The following is a 21,068-nucleotide window of genomic DNA, read 5'->3' as shown; positions in this document are numbered from 1 at the left end:
GAAATTTTTATACTATATTTCCATACATTGTGGGACTCATTCCAAATTCTTATGACAGCTAATAGGCTGCTCTTGTCCCTTGCATGTATTAGGTGTACCTATTTTGAACATTAAACCATTGTTTTGTGAGTGCTGGTAATTTAAATTTTCTAACTGGTTTTCCTATCAAATATGAAGGAATAAACTCAGTCCATTTGTACAGCATGACACAAAAATAATTATACATATACTCCTATTTTCAGGTGCCTTTGTTTAATCAGTTCTACAGAAATGGGATCACACATATGTTAGGTAGATACATAGCAGGTAGGGTGTAATATTAGAGCTGTGACAATGGAATTTGGCACCAGCCCCACAAATAGATGTATTTGTTGATTTTCTTTTACCATTTTCTAAAAGTAAGCACACTTATTACATTCTGCCCTCAGGTGTACTGATGTTTAAACCTGGCCTTATTTCAAGTTTGGAGACTGACATTTTGCTTAATTTTAAAGTTTACTACTATTGGATCATAATATTCTACTAACAAAAGTTATTCTAACTCATAAAGAAGTCAAATATGCAGATCAAACCTTTAGTTCCTTTAGAAGTAGTTCTTCATTACGCATAAGCAGTTAAAAATAATAATAGGAAAACAACACACATAAAAAAAAAATATATACACAAATATCCCACCCCCACTACATTACACTGACACCACCATCAGCATGCTAAATATATTCTTCTCAATAACTTAAATTTTGCCAATGGGGAGACGGAGCAAAAATAGAAAAATAAAACCAGCCAAGTGCATTCTGCGTGAAGCAAATGTCAGTGGGGTTACAGTACAGATTTTTTTAATCAATTTTTTATTAAGCTTGGAGATATTTTCCACCAAATACCACAGACCACGAGACTACTTAGGAAATAGAAAGTGAATTTCAATGAATTTAATAAAAAATATTATTGACGCTCTTTAAATATGGAATACCTATTTTATAAAAAAAAGTCAACCCCTGTTTTCCTTTATTTTAACATTTCAGGACATTATCTCACCCTTAAAATTCTGTAAACAAATTTTTGCTATCGCAGGTCTTTCATTTCACAAAAATAGCAACAGAAAACTGTTGACAGTGAAATTAGTCACATTTTAGACAATGACTAGTTTAATATCTGTGACTTACAAGTTTTAAGCAACATTCAAGAGAAGCCTAAAGTACAGTTTACAAGGAAAATGCAGTAAAAAATTAATATTATGGATTGCCTGCTTTGTCTCTATAATAAAACTACCTAGAACCATAATAGCTCTTCTGTTTGGGAACTAGGTATAATCATCTGGATGAGTATGTCTAATTGCAGCTGACTCATAAAAACATTAATCTCTTCAGTTTCTTTTTTGTAACTTCCCCATCCTCTTTCAACATTACATTGCTGATTCATAAACTGATCTGTCTTTTTCTCAAAGCTGGAATTCTTTTTTTTTATTTTTCCCACAGTACAGTATTAGGAATGTAAACATTTTACTGAATTTTCCACACAAACAACCAAGCCCACAACTTTCTAGTCCAAAGCTACCCAAAAAGAACCACAGGAACACTCAGTTAAAAACAGAAACAAAAGGTACAATTCAGGAAGACAGATTGCACACTATTATTATTATTAAGAAATAAACAGAAATTAATCTTACCCTATTAAAATACTCTTTTGAGCTACCACTTCAAAGATTTTGTATCCTGAAATGTTTCAAACTGAAACATGTTACTTACTGGCATAAGAAGTGTATAATGGATGCAGAATCCAGGTTCAGAAGGGAAATATTCATCAGACACAAATCTTATTCTGATCTGGTTTCCTTTGGAGATTTGTCTGCTTGGCACAGTACTGGAACCACACCAACGTCCTAAAACAGTGCCATCACTAGGCTCTTCAACTTCTACAAAGTCATACCTGAACAGAAAAGAAAATAAAATGTTTATTTACTGCCAAAAATGCTATAAACTTCCTAATTTAACCAATAAACTGACTCTGCAATTTTTTATTTTTTTAAATGCTAAAAGTATGCAGCCAGCTATTTTGAACTTAGCTCCCAAGTTGCTACTGACTTACATACATAATAAAATCATGCAGTGAGGTTAAAAAAATAAAAGCAGAGTTAGCATTTTGAAGAGACCCAAGTGTATGGTTTTGCTTCTTGTACAGAAAGCAATTGACACATGTGTGACAGGGCAGAATAAAATCAGAGAAAAAAAGGCTGTAATTGCCCGAGTGGCACAGTAATTCATGCTGCAATGTCACCAGCAGTACACTGCACGCCACCAGGGAAAGTTTAGGAATTTTTTGGTACTGAAAACCTGATTTCCTGGAATATCAGAGGTGAATAACTTCCTAAAGGTTAAGTTAAGCCTTAAAGAAGCTTGGAAGGAGTTGATGCATATACCAAGAAGACATTTGTTGAACAAAAACTTGGACCTCACTGCATGTCAGAAAGAACCTGGTATTGTGGAAGTATTGACAAGAAACATATGGGTAGGGAACGTTGAGAGAATTAAACATATTAAGTTTGATTCAGTTTCACTGCTTTTAACATGTGGTCTGGATATCCCTGGGGATCAGTGAACAACTTCATCCAGATCCATGGAAGGTAATGAAGACATGCCAGTCAATCATCAGTAAGCTTCAGTATGGACAAAGGTCCTCATTTTCCCTGGAAACGTTTAGCGGCTTCCCAAGTCATAAAAACATGGAAAGCCACTGCTCTAGAAGGTACATCTGGTTTCAGGGCTTTAACCTGCTTCATGTCAGTTCCCCAGCCGCCCCCTGACAGAATAAACACTGAGCATTTCAGCGGCATTTTCCCTGCTCCAGCTTGAATCCCCAGAGCCCCGTGGCACCAGAGCCCGGCGCTTTGGGAAGGTGAGCGTGCGCTGGTTACAGCAGGGCAAGCACTCGGCTGCTCGCAGCTGCAGCTTCCCCAGCCAAGTTCTTCCTTTTAAACCACAGTTTGTATCCTAAGCATGAGCATAACAAACCTCTGAGAAGGTTTTGAGGTTTCTGATGTTTTTATGTCCTCTTGCATGTGCAGTCATATATTAAATACATCTCACATAAATCTAAATTCGTAAATAGCGGAGTCTTTTCAAGGGTACAAACAGTCCTACCTCTGATGATAGCAAAGGCTCATATTTTAAGAAACACGCACACAAACACACTCTACCAAATATGCCAAACTATATTTAATGTGAAAATTATTACCTCATAAACATTTTCTACTAAAGCTTTTTCTGGATTTTTTTTTTCAGTAAATCTAATCTTTATAATGATTCCCAGTTCCCTAGTTAGACAGCAGGCAATAAATTCTTGTGTTGCATGTTTGTGCAAGACTGACTCGCACATTTATTATCTCCATTTAAAGTACCACTATTTTTTCCACTTAATTAAAAATGAATGCAATGAATATGCTCATTAACTGTGTTCAAAATCCATTACTGCCATGTACCACAGTTTTAAATCTTTGTTGAACTTATGACACTAATTACTTTATCATTATCTTTTCTCCCCAAAACACGAACTAATTCCTTTAACAGATCCACCAGTGTTTTTACTTTATGATCAAGTATACAACTTATTACAAAGGCAACGTGTACATTAATTGTATTAAGGCCTCAGGGCTCAACACATTTATCAAATTTATTTTGAATGCTGAGCTTTTTTTTCTTTTCAAGATCAGCTTATGAAATTTCTAAAGATAACCTTTTTTTATTTTTCAGTTAAGAATATTAAGTAATTACCTACCTTTCTATTTTTTAAAGAGTGAAATAAGCTAATATTTACATTTATTGACTTAGGTTTAAGATGTTGAGGGGAGTCAGGGGGCCTAGTGCCTCTACCTAACTTGCAGTACTTTTATTGCACTCTTTGGTCTCCTGGTACACCCAAAGTAAAAGAGAAACTCAAATTCCACAGTTTAACTCCTAGACCCTTCAAATAAAAGCTAATTAAATCCATTAGTAGAGAGGTAACCTTGAGGGAAATAAGTAACCTGAAAAACCAAATAAAATTCAGCTTGGATAATGACATTTTTAGCCAATAACTTTTTTCCTGTCAGTTATCTAGGCTAAATGTGCTACAAGAGCCTGCCAAAAGCCTTCTGTGAGACTAAAATTCCTCTCATCACACATCTGAACTGATGTCTGAACTTTGTGTAAAAACAACAAAACAAAGCTGTTCAGATGCTTTAGCATTTACATTATTGTGTTACGTAATTTTGCAGCTGATGTCATGGAGCTAAGGAACAGCAGGGACAATAGCACAGCCATGGAAAATTATTTCCCCATCAAGAGAAGCTTGTACTTGAAACACAAGAGAACTGGAATGGATAACAAAAAACTGAGATGCCATTTTTCAACAGCAATTGAGTAAGAAAATGTTAAAATGCATGTTGAGCTTACCAACGTAGAAGCCGTCTTTTCTTTGCAGTGTGCAAAGGAGCAAACATAAGCCTCTTTGAAAATTACTAAAGAAATGTTCTGGTGCTGTATCTGTAATATTTTTGAAATATTACTAAGTAAAATTTATGCCAAAAAGGCAGTCCAATCTTCCTTCATGGGACTAAAGATGCTTGGGCCTTTAGGCATGATGCCCACAATGCCTTCTCTTATACCTGTGCAGATTATCTACTCCCCTCCCCTAAGGCCTGGGTGCCTGGGAACATGGATTGAATTAACAACCTGAGCAAAGACAATTTACTGGAAAGGAGCAAGGAAGTAACATAAGCAGTTCAAAGCTTCAACAGCTTTCCAACCAGGAAATGTATTTTCCAAGGGTATATGTTTTCCTCTCCTTTCTTTATGTTTTTTCTGTGGTTTATACTGCCATTTCCTAAACATATTCTGACAGGCTGTTTATCTTGGCTTGAAGTTTTGTGACCTTTCTATGGCTTCTCTCTGCCTCCAGAATTCCACAAATATATCAAAAAATGTAAGAAGCAAAAAACCACCAGGTAAAACCCTTTGTCATATCAGTGGTGTTGAACCTTTCCATCTGCATACAGATGCATGCTAGACAAACTGTAGAAAGCCCATTAACACAGTTTGTGACAGGTGAAATTTATTCTTCCTTCCCCTTATAATAAAAATAACTTTCTTTTGCTTTAGTTAAGAAACAAGAAGTTTTTAACAATCCCTATTGAATTTTTATAGCATTTTTTGGTGGGGCAATGTAATATTTCTATTCCAACTTGTTTTAAAGCACAGAATTCTGAGGTTTTCCTGGTGTTGGCATAGCACATCCACCTGCAGACCCAGAACATCCAAGGTCCTCTGGCAGTTCACCAAACAATTGTAAAAGAGCACAGAAATGATTTGGACAGCTTCAATTTTGGAAACACTGGAAATTACTAGAAGCTGTAATCAGAAGTTTAATACCATTATTCTAAAGAAAACTTAAATTCCCTCTTCCACCTCTATTTAAAATAATTTTAATTTCTGCTATTGCAATGTTTATATTTCCTATGAAACAAAAGTCTTGGTTTCCATCATTTGATATAACTGTGCTTTTGTATAGACGAAAAGTGTGAGGTACTGGTGATACCTTACATAGTTTTCATTTCTTAGATCAATTTCAAATCACATCTGTAAGTCATAATATTCCTCTTTGTAAAATAAACATATTTGCCTATAGAGGAAACCAAGGCCAAACATTTAGCTAGACAATATTTTTTTTCAAAGCTTGGCAGATTCATGTTTATCTGAGTGGCAAAGGGAACACTGGAGCATGACAGAGGCACTCAAATCCATGGTATCTAATAGCAGCTTTGTTATTCCCTGCAGGCCAATATACAGCAAAGATGTGTGATAGGACAAGAGGAATGCAGAGTTTATGATAAGGGTAGAGGGAAAATAGCAGGATCTCAAGAAGGAAGAAAAGGACAGAGTGGTACGCTGGATTACAAAAAAAACATTATTCCATGTAAGTGACTAGCCTACAGACATAGCAATACAGTTGTAAAAAGGAAAGCATAATCCATCATTCATTCAACAAGTGGAGAAATTTCTTTTTTAATACCCATTCTGCCCCTCTCACTGAGACAAAATTAAGTTTTCCTCAAAGACAAAGGCACAGACACAAAAGATACATCATGTGAGATGAAAATCAAAATGACACAAAATTTAAGTCATTGGTAATAATGAAACTGCAGGTACTTGTGCACTACTTTTCAGTTTATGCAAGATGAAATTTTAACTCAGGTATTATTTTTTTAATTTACAATGTGACCAGGTCAGGCAACACAACCACCTATTGCCCAAGTTTGCAAGCTTCAGAAGATCTATTCAATTCCATTGCCTTTCAAATGCATTATTTTACACCATACTCTTCTGCATTTGTTGCCAGACAGAAATATCTATATTAATTTCAGACTGGCCTGTTCAGGCCAGTCCTCCATTCAGCACAAGATTCCTGGAATTGAAAACCACTAGCAATGCACATCAGTAAAAGTTACCTATGAATAATGTCACTTGCCAGATAAGCAGCAGAGAAAAGAATTCAGAAAGCAGATTTCCTGGAGGGACAGAAGGGAGATTGCACCTTGACTGAAATGGTGGCTCTGTGACAGCACCAGCAAATACTCCATACAGAGTAGAAGTTCAGTAAAGATTATTCTGCACAACATCATCAGAAATATTTAACTGGGGCTACTTTGAGTGACAGTAAAGCCAGGAACAAAACATTTTTCAAAAACTAGCCAATACAAAATTTTAATTATTTTAAATATTTCCTCTGGATTTTGTTTTTCCAATATGAATTTCCAAACAAAGTTACCTAGAGTCACTTGACTGCAGCTCCTGAGGCTCACAACGTGGATGATTTACCCCCATGATTCACCCACTTCAGGAGGACTTGGCAGTGTCTTCTCATGCAAGAGGAAACTCCTTTGAATATCATTACAGATCATCCAACAATTAAGAAAAGACTTACATTCTATGATTTCTGTAATGAAATCATCATGCTTGATGTTTTAACATATAAACGGAGAAAAGATGATAGAACACCACTGATTTGATGAGAAATAAATTTCCATAGTAGTTTCTGTATTTGCTGATCTTATACACACTGTGTCATAACAGTCACTGGAAAGAAACAACAAATGCAGATATAATCCAAATAAATAACTGATGAGGTCAGTTTTTGTACTCAGAAAATTATGTCTAATTATATACAAACATCACTTCTAGCAGTAGACATCACTTCCAGCCAACGAATGAGCATAAAAGTATGCCACAAGTATCCTGGCATGTCTACAATTTCCATGAAATAAAGATACTCAAGGTATGAACAGAGAACATTTCTAACTGCCTTTCCTCAAATATGGATTGTAATTTCTGCGCCAACCTACTTTGAATACATCTATTTTAGAATATGCAGTACTGCACATTAGGAACTGCCTATGGAAACACAAATTCATTCACAAATGTTACATGGTTGCCATGGTTCTCCCTGTTTAATCTTTTCTCACGCTGATTAATAACAGCCTGAAGCTTCTAACACAACCACACAGCTCTCTCTGTATTTCTACCTTGCTATTTAGAAGACATGGGGAAAAAAAAGTTTAATCTGTAGATTTCAATTCTCTTCCCTTTCACTCATTGCAAGCCACTTTGATCATACATATACACTTAACCACATTACAAGTGGAAAGGAAAACCAAGACAGAGTTCAAACCCCCAGATTCTATTCTTCAAATATTCAAACTCTTTTTATTAAAAGAATGCACTGATTGCCTGATTTGGAGAAATTAACTGCTGCATTACCATACTCCAGTCTACCAGAAAAGATATTTTCCATTTTCTGTGGATCAGGACCATTTGAAGGTGAGAAACACACATTTTGCAACTTTTGTCCCTTGGTGAATGTATTTTGGTACTGCATGCAAAAATAAGAAGCTCAAAGAAATGTGTCTCTTTTCCTCAAAACTCCCATTTATATAAAAAGTTTACCTCAGTGCCATTTAATAAACTGTGTATTGCTGAAAACATTTCCCTGATGACCAGGAAGCTGGCAAACAACTTTATCTAGGTGCACAGATAAACACCTATGTTTCTCAGCCATAAGCACATGAATATCCCATAGCCTCTGAAAGTGACATCTGCCTTGTGGGGACAATTGCAAACTAGATACATTGTCCATGTGATAATACATTGGTAAATGTCCTACAGGCTCTGAAACAAAAACAATTCTAGTGTGTTCAAACAGCAAGCTTTAAGCATATATTAAACTACTGATATGTATTAAGCACATAAAAAAAGTAATTTCAGCAATATAGAACCACAGAATTCAGCCCCTGCTAAAAACTAATTTATGCCCATACAACTTCCATTCATACAGCATTTCAAGCACTTGAATAAGAATATTACAGAAAGAGACAGTATAATCCTGCAGATCAGAATTTGAGGTAAGGAAAGAAGATATATTTATTTATCTTCAGTGTATTACAGAATGACAGTACTCCCAATGCCAGTCAGAAATATGTTTAGCTTTTTTTTAAACAGATTAAATTTGGTCCAAAAATGGCATGATATGAGTAGAACAGACATATAAACCAAAAAAAAGTGCATGACATTTCATACCATCACTACTACCATATATCAATTGAAGAATTTAGGAAAAAGGGTGAGCTTGGGAAAAATATAAACATACAAATAAGTACATGCTCCAGTCCATGTACTTACTTTGGCCTTTATCTTTAAATACAAATAATTAAGTTCTGTGTCAATGAAGATTCCAAGGATTTCTAACACTCACAGTCAATATGCTACACTTACCTTTTTCCTATTTGACTACATATTCTCCTGAAGTATTTTAAAATACAGCAAATAAAAAAGATTTTCCACAAAAGTAGAATTTATTTGGGAAAGTTATTTTTCAAGGACTAAAAAATGGGTAACATTTACAAGAAACCCTTTCCTGTGCTGTTTCACCTCCAACTGTCTACTTTGTGCTATTCACTGGACCCCCTTAGTGTTCTGCACCAGTTATGAACTAAATAATAACACACACAACAAAAAGTGGTAATTTGACAAAGTATTCTAACTGTTTTGTACAGCAGTACTTCTATTATTGGCTTTGTTTTTTGCTGTGGAAGGCATTACCTCTCATAACTATTATGTTACAATAAAACATTGTGTGGAAATGAACACCAAAGTTCAGGGTCCTGCTGCGTTGGACACTAGTCTCCAAAGCACTTTTGCCTTCATAAAGATGCAGCTGCTGTCTCTCCTCACAGAGGGAATCAGCTTAATAATTATCCTGCACTGTACAGTACTACACATTCCAGATTTTGGAGAACTAAAAGCCTGACCAAATTTTTACCAGGACTTCTCTGTAAAGTCTGGTATATTTTATCTTGGGAATTACAGCAATCATAACAAAAATCATATGTTCCTACTGTACAGGTCAACATTTTGTAAAAAACCAAAAACTCTAATGGACCTTAGAGTTCACATTTACAGCCAAGGCTGTAAAGCACTATTTCTAAGCCACTGTAAAATTTCTTCTTCTAGTCACACTGTTCACAGTGGTCAATGTATCTGTTCCAGCTTCTCTGAATCCACAAACACATACTTCACCATTGTTTTTCAAGTAGCATTAGAAATATTTATTCTACTATCCCAAAGAGTAATTTCTTCTTTATGCACTCTCCAAGATATTCCAGGATATAAATCCTGGAATGCAGCAATGGGTCAATGATGTGCAAACTACTGTCTAAGCAATTTCCTAACAATATCCAAAAGTATAGTTTTGGGTGAAAAAAACAAAACAAAACATAAGGAGCACAAGGGGCATTTTTAGCAATGTGAAGATTCTGCCAGGGCAGTGCAGGCTGCTTCCCTTCCCCTCCTCCTGCCTACTTCAGGGGAGGCTGGGGTTCTATCTATGCTCATTTAAATGAAAACACCTTTATTTTCTTTAGCTCACAATAACATATGGCCTCTTCGCAGCTACACCTGCACACAGGATTTACCAATCCAGGTCAGAGCAGTTGTCACAATGTCTGATATTCCGCTTCAGAACAGGCTAGTAATTGCTACTCAGAAGATGAAAAAACCGTGTAATGTAACAGACCAGTCTGCATGAGCCAGAAAAAAAAAAAAAACATACTCCCAATCCTAGAAGGAGATCACTTTTCACCTAAGGAGTGTAAGAAGTTTTCTCTCACTTCAGTTTTACTAGTTATAAATTGATGGCCATAAAATTATACAAATCTGTTTTCAGTCCAGCCACAGTATGTGAATCAAAGGGTAATCTGAAGAGATACATCTTAATTATTGGTGCTATAGCGCTGGTCTCCCTTTTCACATACTACTTTCAGAAAATGAGATGATCTAATAATATTACTTTATAAAACCCCTATGATGCTCCAACATGATCATCTAACATTTTTTATAACAATAAAGCTTTCTTTCCACAGTTTCTGATGCACATGCATCTTCTTATATGTCCTGATGATCAGATTGATGTAAATTGCATTACTGAATGGAGCAGCATTGAGTGCAATACTGGATTGTTACTAACTTGTCTGAAAATATTTGCTGGCAATGCATTCTGACTATAATTGCATGTGAGAAACAAACTTTGTTAAAATGTTTGATGATGAATTTAAAGAAGCAAGGAAGCATTTAGGAAGAGGGCAAGTGGAGAAAGGTGAAAGGAAAAGCTGCACAACGGCTGAAGAAACTCAGTGTCCATCTAGGAACAGGACAGTTGGAATGTCTTCTATTCCTGTTTAATCCTGCTTATATACCTGATGGTGAGTCTAACATCAAAACTGTACTCAGACTTTCAGTAATTAGAAAACATCAGGAAGGGAGTGTATGCTATGCTTAAACTGGCATGTTTAGACATTACATGGGGTAACTTTAGATTATGCTGCTGGTCCTGACTCTGCAGCTTGCAGAGTCTTGTCATCAGGAGCTAAATTGAGCCTCAGCAGAAACCACAGGTGGCTACAGGGTCTGTCTCTGTCCCTGAGCTCCAGTGGTGGTATTTTTCTGCCCCTGAAAGTAGAGATTTACTTCTGTATTTTAATAAGTGGTAGGGTGAGAGAAACAGAACTCCATCAATTACAGCCAGAACACCCTAGAAAGAAGCAAGACCCATCAGTTCCATATTCAGATTCAAAGGAAATAACTTTGGTCTCCACCATTAGAAACACTGCCAACTACACTAACATAAAACAATTTTAGAAGCAATAAATTAGGATTAGGACCATTTACAAAAATATTTTGATAGTGGGGACACAGTTTACTTTATTCAAAGAGCTTGCTTGAGACTGGGAGGACCAGGAAGAAATTTTAAGAAGCCTAAATTTTTTTTTAAGTCAATGACTGGATCTCTGGTGTGAAAAAGGAGTAAGGAATTATGTCAACTGCCCACTTATCAGCAATCATTCTCCTACACACTCATCTAGGCTGGGAAAACAGGTGTCAAATTACTTCCAAAATAATATCTATTATAGTGTCCTCTAGCAACAGTAGATGCTAAAAATGAATGCTGAATTTACAGAAATTGAGGGAAATGTGGGTGTGTGAGAATGCAGTCTCTAGGTTTGTGCAGAGTGCCCTTCTGATCACATCACCTGTGCTCTGCTGTCCTCCCATTCCACCCAGAGAAGCATCTCCTTCACTTTTCCTTTCTTATGTTTCATTCTGATTTGCTTGGAGAATACAGTTTTGCAGCTTTAAGCCCTTTCTGTATAACAGAAGAGTTTACTCTTCTTGAAGCCTAGGAGATGTGTGTTATAACTGAGTAGCCTCAGTTATAACCACACTGAGCTTTGCTTTTCTGATTTGTTTTTATTGCCTTTTATTGCCTGAGATATCTGCTTTGTCACGCTTATAAATCTCTTATCATGAGGATGGTATTAGGCAGCTTTTAATAAGCAGTAGAGAACCCAAAAGAACGGATATACTTCTGGGTACAGCACACACCTCTGCCACACTGTGAACAGCAGAGAGTAGCTAAACCAAAAAGATGGGACCACCTGAAAGATGAGTTCATGTTTGAATGATGTGGAAAGTTTTTTCTGGAATCATGCAATATCCAAAAGGAAGATATTTCTAAAAAAAACCCAAATAAACCACACCACCAAAACACAACAATAAAACAAAACAAAACAAAACAATCCCACTATAGTTTTGTTCCATGAAATCAGACTAGAGAAGAAACAGATCCTGATATTTCATTTTATGCTAAAAAATCCACTCATTTTTTCTTTAAAACACCAAGAAAGCAGGAAGCATAAGTTTGTTGAATTGATTAGATTCTCTTCATTCAATTGAAATAATATTGTTACATTGCAACTCACATGAGAGAAATACCTTTAGTAGTATAAAACTATTTTCTTTATACATAAAAGAACAATTTTTAGATCAGAGGACTCTGCTCCTGAATCAATATAACTGCTTGCAAATTTTGACCCCCATCCCCCACTCTCATCTTCCATTTTTCCATTTATCATCCAAACCTCTCTTGTACTGGCACTGCTTTTCAATTGTCCTGCAATTGGATTGAACAATTAAAACTCAAAACCATAAAAAAACACTCCACAAACATCAGAAGAAATTACTCCATCAGCCTCTACTGACAGAAGCTTTATGTAATTTCCTACACACTGTTCCTAAAATGCCACCTCTCTGCTACTGATAAAACATCAATGCTGCTACAAAGGACTTCAGATTAAATTAGGTACTTCACAGTAATTCTCTGCCATCAGTATTTCAATTAAACCAAGGCACTTGAATGCTAGAATGCACCCCAACCATTTAAATTATATGTCCCCCTTTCAGACTTTGAATAAAAATGATTAACGAGTTATTTATGTGATGGGAAAAAAATAAATATTGTGTATTGAGGAACGAGAATTCATATGCTTTTTATAACCTGTATGTTAATGAATCATTCCTTTCCAAATGGATCTGAGTCATGGAATAGAGCTATAAAAAAATTTAACTCTGTTATAGTTTCATTTTTGCAGAAGTTACAGCCAATTATGAAACACTTCAATATCACTGATATGTAGAGTTACCTAAACAGAGCCCAGCCCACCCATGTGTCAAATCTCACAGCATTACAGAATATTCTGAGTTGGAAGAGACCCACAAAGGTCATTGAGTACAACTCCTGACCCTGCACAGGACCCAAGAGTCACACCCTGTGCCCAAGAGCATGGTTCAAACACTTCTTGAGCTCTGTCAGGCTTGGTGCTGTGATCACTTCCTGGGAGCTCTTCTAGTGCCCAACCACCCTCTGGGTGAAGAACCTTTTCCTGATATCCAACCTAAACTGCTCCTGGAACAGCTTCAGGCCATTCCCTCGGGTCCTGTCACTGGTCCCCACAGAGAAGAGATCAATGCCTGCCCCTCCTCTTCCTCTCATGAAGAAGCTGTAACTGCAGTGAGGTCTCCTCTCAGTGTCCTCTCCTCAGGCTGAGCAGATCAAGTGACCTCAGCCACTCCTGATATGGCTTCCCCTCAAGGCCCTTCACCATCCTTATTGTGCTCCTTTGGACTCTCTAATAGCTTTATATTTTTTTTATATTGTGTCACCCAGAGCTGCCCCCAGCACTCGAGGTGAGGCCGCCCCAGTGCAGAGCAGAGCAGGACAATCCCTCCCTTGCCCAGCTGTGCCTGATGTCCCCAGGGCAGGGTTGGCTCTCCTGGCTGCCAGGGCACAATGACTCACATTCAATGCCATGGCCCAGGACCCCCAGCTGCCTTTCCATGGTGCTGCTCTCCAGCCTCATTCCCCAGTCTGTACACCCAGAGTTCCTCCATCTCAGGTGCAGAATTCAGCACTTGCCTTTGTTGAACATCATATCATTGGAGATTATCCCATAAAAAACCAGGTGGTTAAAATTGAACATATTGAAATTCTAAGGCAACAACTGTAAGGAAATAGTTTTAAGGATTAGTCTTCACTATAACTTTCATCTCTGCTTTCAGAATTCTGTGGGTTTTAGTACTCAATATTTTGGGGGTTTTCCCAGTTTGAAACCTTAAAATTTTGGGGGACTTTTCTGAATTCTTAAATAAAGGTGGCAGCAGCAACCCCTAGCACTAAAAATCCCAGCAGCCCAGCTACTTAGCAACATGAGTCACCGTGAACATTGTCTTCACCAATTCCACTTTAAATACAGAGTTCACTTAAAGGTCCTTATCCAGTTATTCAAAGCCAACTTGAACTTTGTACTTACTCAGGATATAACTTCACCCTCTGTAACCACAGTCAATGAGAAGAATTTAACACTGATAGTAAAGTCAGCCCATCAATCGTGTCCAAAAAATAATTTTATTGGAAACTAGACTTTGATAAGGAACTTGTTGCCCTCAAAAGCCCCAGACAGAAGTAATACTTATTTTATGTGAAGAGTTCTATTTTTTTCACAAATCTCTGCTTGATATTGGTGTGGTCTTCAGACATATACCAACATAGACTCTATAATGCACCCAAGGTAAAACAAGAAAAACAAAGGCTCTTTTTCTCTAGGGGCAGAGTGTGGGATAGAAATTCTTCTGAATAGAAGAAAATGATGCTGATATTATAGTTTCATGCATGCACTCCCTTGATGTTGCAAAGTGCTTCCATACAAAGGAGCAAAACAGAAGCAAAATTTCTGTTGTCTTTTTTACTGAGGCATTAGAGAGTCACAGTTATGCGACCGTATTTTACTCCACATACTAAATATTCAGATTTGTAATATTAACAAGAAAGAAATTTCCACATGCTAGAAGTAACTCGTGTCTTATATTAAACAGAAAGGTATCTTTGGAAAATTACGTAGCAAAATGTTTAGTCTTTTTATTGTGTTTACTGTAAATTATCACTGTCTAGCATCCATTTGAAACAAATTATGCAAATAAAAAAAAAAGTAAAAAGACCGCTAAGCAAATATTTTCCTTCTTCATAGCCACAGATGAAAGACAGTGTCTGTGTGTTTCCTCTTTAATACATCTTTTTCAGTATTGTCTGATTAAGCCAAATCTTCTTACTTTTTAATTCTTATAAACAATTTCCTAATAATACATTAATTAGGAACACACATGACTGTTGAAGCAGTCTGGATTACAGTTTCAACCACAGAATCTTGATGTTCCATGAATGGAAGGCAAAAGCTCAGTCACAACAGATCTGCAGTGAAGGAAAATGGCTTAAGGAAACACAGAAAGGAGAGGTAGCAAATTTAATACATGTGGCACTGAATAATAAAGTATCATCCTAAGAATCCTCAGAGGAAGAATATTCCCAGGATTAAAAATTAAGTATTGAATTTGACAGGAAGAGGAAAAACAAGTCACATAGATTTTACCCTATGTCAGCACTGATGGCTGTCTTCAGCTTAACTAATTTTCTGCAGGAAATAGTTCCACAAATTACACATATCAAGTAGACAAGCTTTTAAATCTCTTTCAAAACATTATAGGTTAATCCTTTACTTATGCATGTAAATGAACAGACACACATCTGCAGCTGCTAAAAGCCTCCCTTCCCCCTAAACAAACAAACTATAGTTGATAATTTAAATTATTAGAAGGCTAATGAGAGTTGGAAATTAGTGTAACCATCCTAAAATGTAGATGTTGCTAAAATGGTATTTATTATTCTACTATCAGTTAGTTCCACAGACTTTTACCCATGTTTTTTATCCTTATCACCTTATCTACAGTAATTGCACTTTGGATTTGTGACACATTTCTGTGTTTTATTATATATAATAAAAGTCAGGCTGTAATCATCAGATATTAGAAAGAACAGCTGCAACCACTACTCATATTAACAACTAGAGCCACTCCATGCACAGGGAGAGAACAAATCTGATACATGCTTCTGATGGAAGAAAGATTCTTTCTTTTCCCTTTCCTATTTTTACCTTGCATTGCAATGCTCCTACCAACTCACATTGTCAGACTTCCCTTCAAGGTCAAGTGCAATATCTATGCTCTTGCTGGATGAAAGCTAAATCTATGTCTTCCTGTCACAGAGGAGTTAATCATAAATCTGTTATCACTTCATGTTCATATTGACAGAAAGCAACAAATTTGAGCAACAAGCAACAGCTGAGCAAAAGTCAGTGTTTGGTCATGAAGAGTTATGGCAGCTCCCTGGCAATGGGAGCTGTCTGCACAGGAGCCTAATGGCTTTATGATTAGAACAGGATTGAAGGGCTAGCATCATGAAAATAATGACCTGTCATATCAGCTACCATACCAACAGCAGAAAAACTACGTTTTAATTTCATGAGAAAGGGCAGGCGTATGCAATCCAAATTCACAATGCCTCTGCTAGAAATTCACTACTACTTTTATCATGTAAACAGTGCTGCACAAAACACCCAAGAATTATATCCTTCTCCTTTTTCTTTGGTTGAAGGGGGATTTTTTTGCTTGTAACATTTTCTTTTGCAAGTCACAACTGAAATCAAACACAGTCTATGAAACTGAAATTACTGTAATATGGCAGAGATTTATATATCTCTACTGTCAACCAAATAACATACATCTCTTCTAGACATATTTAATTTCCAAAAAAGTAATGTTTGTGTTCACTTTGGAAAGGACACAGTGGGATTCTTAACATTTTGTCCATAGGAAGGATGAAGTGCAGATGAATAGAACTATTCTGAAAGAAACCAGAAAACATTGACTATCTCTAAAGGAATGAAAACATTATGTGCATGAATATCAAGTACATCACCATTGTAAAACCAAAATAAAAATATTCTGGTTAAATACAGGCAAAATACCAGACTTTTATTCTAAAAAACATTGTCATTTAAACTAATGCAGCAATCATTCTTAAGAGTGTTGAGAATTAGCAGAATGTGCACAGTAATACAGGTGAGGCTGAGTCAGAAGGCCTGGCCTTAACATAGAATTCTTTTAATGCAAATTTGCTGTATTAGTAAATAATATAAGTTGAATAGCAAGTAAAAACCAAGTGAAAAAAAAAAAAAAAAAGCCATGCAGGATCACTTTGATTTGCATTTGGGAAAATATTTGAAGTAGAGCCTAGACTGGTACCTGCAAAATATCTGTAAAATGTGATATTTGCTCTAGATGAAAAGACTTCACTGAATATCTTGAAATGTCAGAACTGACTTGGAAGAAATCCAAGGTCAGATACAGGAAAAAACTTGCCATAGCTTCAGGATACATCTATGACATTTTTTAGTTACCACTACTAATGTACTCCTGTTATAGAACTACGTTAAACAAAAATACTTGTACAACTAGGTATGTTTGTTTCATTTTTCTCCAAAGTATGAGCAATATTTGAGATGTAAAAACTGCTAATTTCTTAAGGTGATATACTCCAGAATATTCTCTCCTTGGCTCTATGAGCTGACACCAGGGCACCACAGTCTGCAGAGATGATGGAGAAAGTTCTGGCATGAGCAGCTTAAACAGGTAGAGAGACTGAAGACTGTGACAATGACCACAGGTAACTCATGAGGTTATCTCATACAGAACGAAAGAAAATGATATCCTGATACACACTGTACACTGCATAGATAGGCTAATGTTTCCTGGCTGCAGTTTTTCCTTAGTTTCAGTCATATGTCAGAGCTAAAGGTATGGCATTACAATAGATTAAACTTCATGTGATGTTTCATTCTGTCCTTTGTCATATAAACTTGCTTTTGGAGAAATCATTGAGCACTCTACGTCAACAATACTGATTTGTGTGTTCCAAGATGGCAGAAGCACAGTATAGTAATAAATTCTGTGGGATGTAGTCAATTAAAAAACCCTTAGTTTTTCAACTGAAAGTATTGGAAGAAGTATAAATAATTTTATTAGGAACTCTAAGGGTAAGAAATGCAAGACACAACTCATAAAGAGATATTACTCAGGTAGCTGGTAACTTGCTTGACCTGTGTAGAATTATTTTACATATTTAATCTGTGTCTTAGTTATTTCCTCAACTTGTTAGTTATTTATACTCACTTTACATCAAACAAGGTGTAATTTCTCTTCCTTTATTGAACTTGCTACTGAAATTAAAGTTCAGAGGAATCTTAGATTTAAAATCAAAAATATAAATCTTTTCCAGAGATAAATATAACTCTCTTTGTAATCTTCCAAGCCAAAAAGCCCAGTATTTTTTCAGTAGGACACATATCAGAAATTGCAGTCATACAACTTCCTGGTATCCCTGCACAAATATTGGCATGATAAGAGTCCAAATGAGTGAAGATTATGAGTGACTTGTTACTTCTTCTTAATTTGTCAGTCCTTTTGTATTTAGCACATTGTTTACTTAAAATAAATCTACACACAATTAAAATACTATTCTAGTTAAAATATTATAAAATATTTTATCTTATCTTCTATTTTTGCAAGTGGACAAATGAGTCATGCTACCTGGATTTTCTTTCACTTGCCACTTTGCCATATGCAAAGAACAGAAAAAGCAAGCTAAGTTTTTACTTGAAGAAAAGACTTATTGTGCAGAGGGAGTGCACTCATTCAAGGAAACCTATGTTTATAGTCATTACTATAGTCCTGATTTGGCCTTGGTAATCGCTTCCTTAGAATTATGAGAAAAAGATATTTATCTATCTATTATAAACACTTCCTCCCAAATTAAGGATAAGTGCAAAAAAAGCCTTTAAAAAATCAATTTGTTATCAAATTGAATTAATACAAGATGTAAAACCAATGGAATAACAGTCAATTAGAAAACCTGAAAACAAGAATCAAGTCAAATGTGTGTATGATGTACATGAAAATAAAAATCAAACCAGAAAACCAAAAAACCCCAAAAAATTACTTTGAAACAAAAATCTTGTGTGAAGTACTTCTCCAGAAGACATCAAAGGAGAAAATGCCATTTAAATGGCATACTTTATTTAATTTACTGAAGAGTCCAGACAATATACCACTATTCACACATCAGGACTTGTTATGATGTGTTGCTGCCATGACAAACAGGTATAGGATACAAGAGTTTCCTCCCACAGGAAATATAAATGTCAGTCCTACTGCCTCACAAAACATCCAAAACTTTACCAACCACATGGCTTGGTTCAGAACTACATCTGTGCTGATGCCTGTTATGTCCCAACTGTTTCTCTTCCAAATTACAAAGCCTTCACCTAAGAATCCTGGAAGGGAACAGAGATTCCACAAGCCCTACAGAAACCTCTGCCAGTGACTGAGCATGCAGATACTTACTGAAGTCAGGGAAAAGCCAGTACCACTGAGAAATGTCAATTAGCACAGTACTTTAAGTGTTGTTTTTTATAGAAAACTTGATAATTTAAGGCCATTAAAATATTGTAGGGTAGTGTGTGGAGGAGTCTTAAACAGTTGTGTAGTACTTTGTGTCATGACCTGAATTCTGCTTTAGGTAACTTACTCACCAGAATTTACTCTGTAAAATTAGACATTCATAATTCTAACATTCTGTCAGTAACATTTTCCCAGATGTCAAAACTTTTACTTGAGAGGGAGATTAATATGTCACATTTTTGAGTTGTTATACATCTATGGCCTAGATATATAATACTGATAATAACTGAATGCAGAAGGAAAAATGGGAGCACCCCAGAAGTTTCAAGCATAAAAATCTCCTCTAGCACTATAAAAGAAAATCATAAACCAATACTTTAAAAGATGCATGTTATAGATAATGTGCAAGTGTCAATTTTTGCAAAACTCAAGCAATACTTTTTCTTCATCTCTAATCACCTCCTTTCAGAATTTCCTAAGTGAAATGGAAAGTAACTTACTTGCAAATATCATCTTCTGGGTCCTCAAGCCCAAATCTTTCATCAAAAGTAAGTTGTATCCATACATTTTCATCTAGTGCTACTAATCTCCACACTAGCACAGTGTTGCGTGGGTATGTATGTGGAAACTTGGGGCTGTGAATACTCCCATTAGTAGTCACAGTAATTATCTTCTCATGGTGAGGGTCCTGCACACCTACAGGAAGGACAGAAAACAGAGGCATCAATACTCATTCCTTTTCCCAAAGTGTTAGTATAATATGCACAGATAAAGACACTTTTGTTTCATTTGCTTTTCTTCAGCTGGCAAGAATTTCTGCTTGAAAAGTCTATATAATAACAACAAGACAAGAGTTTTTCTATAACCTATATATTGTCAGATTGGTATTTCACTCAGTAAATGATAGGAATTCTCAGAGGTAGCTATTAATAAATGTTGTAACAAAATAAGGTAATAGTTTTATACAGGAGATTTTATATTGCTATCTTTTCACCTATTCATTGTTTTTTTTCATTTAGATATTTTACCTTATTTTTTGGAATTTTCTTTATAAACAGCACTCTGATGATCATTCATTTGAATTTATAAAATACATACTTCAGTCTACTATGAAAATACACACTGCAATTGTACACCTCAATATAGCCATATATAAAGGTTGACAGCTAAATGAATGTAGTGCAAGAAAAGAAGGCCACAGACGCTGCATTGCTATTTTAAAAGAATCAATCTATACTTAAATATAATTTAAAGTCTGACGAACTTTTGCCTTCTATTTTTCTGGGCTTGTGCCTTCTACTTTTGGTATGAAAATGGTAAATTTTCTTTTAAGCAGAATGGCTGCTTATATCAAGCTAATGGAGTGTGGTCTTGCCAAGATCCACACAGGCTTGCAAAGGACTGACTGCAGTAAGAGAGGAAAGCATGCAGTAATAAGAAAAAAAGGCATGAAACCAGAATTCCTAATTTAGATACTTCATTGGGTTTTTGTTAGCTGAGTCACAAACATTTTTCTATAATGTACAATCTGTCAGCTGAGAGCTGCTTGCTAAACACAGGAGCCAACAATAATAAAAATTACTTTCCCAGAGATTAGTGCACTGAAGTGCTATTTCCAAAGCATTCAAAGGACCACCATTTCAGATAAACATGTCAAAGTGTGGTATCTGATGACATTATACTTAGTGGTACTTTTTGTCCTTAAAAACACAAATAGAATTACAAACCATTATACATTTCACAACATATTAAAAAGTGCTTTCTTTTGCATCATCAGGGCACTGATAATAACAGCACTGTAAG

General features: G+C 35.9%; 1 protein-coding gene across 3 annotated transcripts in view; it reads right to left on the bottom strand.

The window, feature by feature from the left end:
- Positions 1–21,068, bottom strand: part of PDGFC (platelet derived growth factor C) — a 119,448-nt gene that overhangs the window by 31,215 nt on the left and 67,165 nt on the right. For all 3 annotated transcript variants that reach the window (XM_021539573.4, XM_085578867.1, XM_085578868.1), the window contains exons 2-3: positions 19,766–19,961; positions 1,746–1,926 (exon numbers count right to left, since the gene is read on the bottom strand). In XM_021539573.4, the coding sequence (XP_021395248.1) occupies positions 1,746–1,926; positions 19,766–19,961 (377 nt within the window). The remainder of the gene's footprint in view (positions 1–1,745; positions 1,927–19,765; positions 19,962–21,068) is intronic.

Source organism: Lonchura striata, chromosome 4 (assembly GCF_050655825.1).
Source record: "Lonchura striata isolate lonStrDom1 chromosome 4, ASM5065582v1, whole genome shotgun sequence".
NCBI lineage: Eukaryota > Metazoa > Chordata > Aves > Passeriformes > Estrildidae > Lonchura > Lonchura striata.
This window is presented reverse-complemented; position numbering and strand designations above follow the sequence as displayed.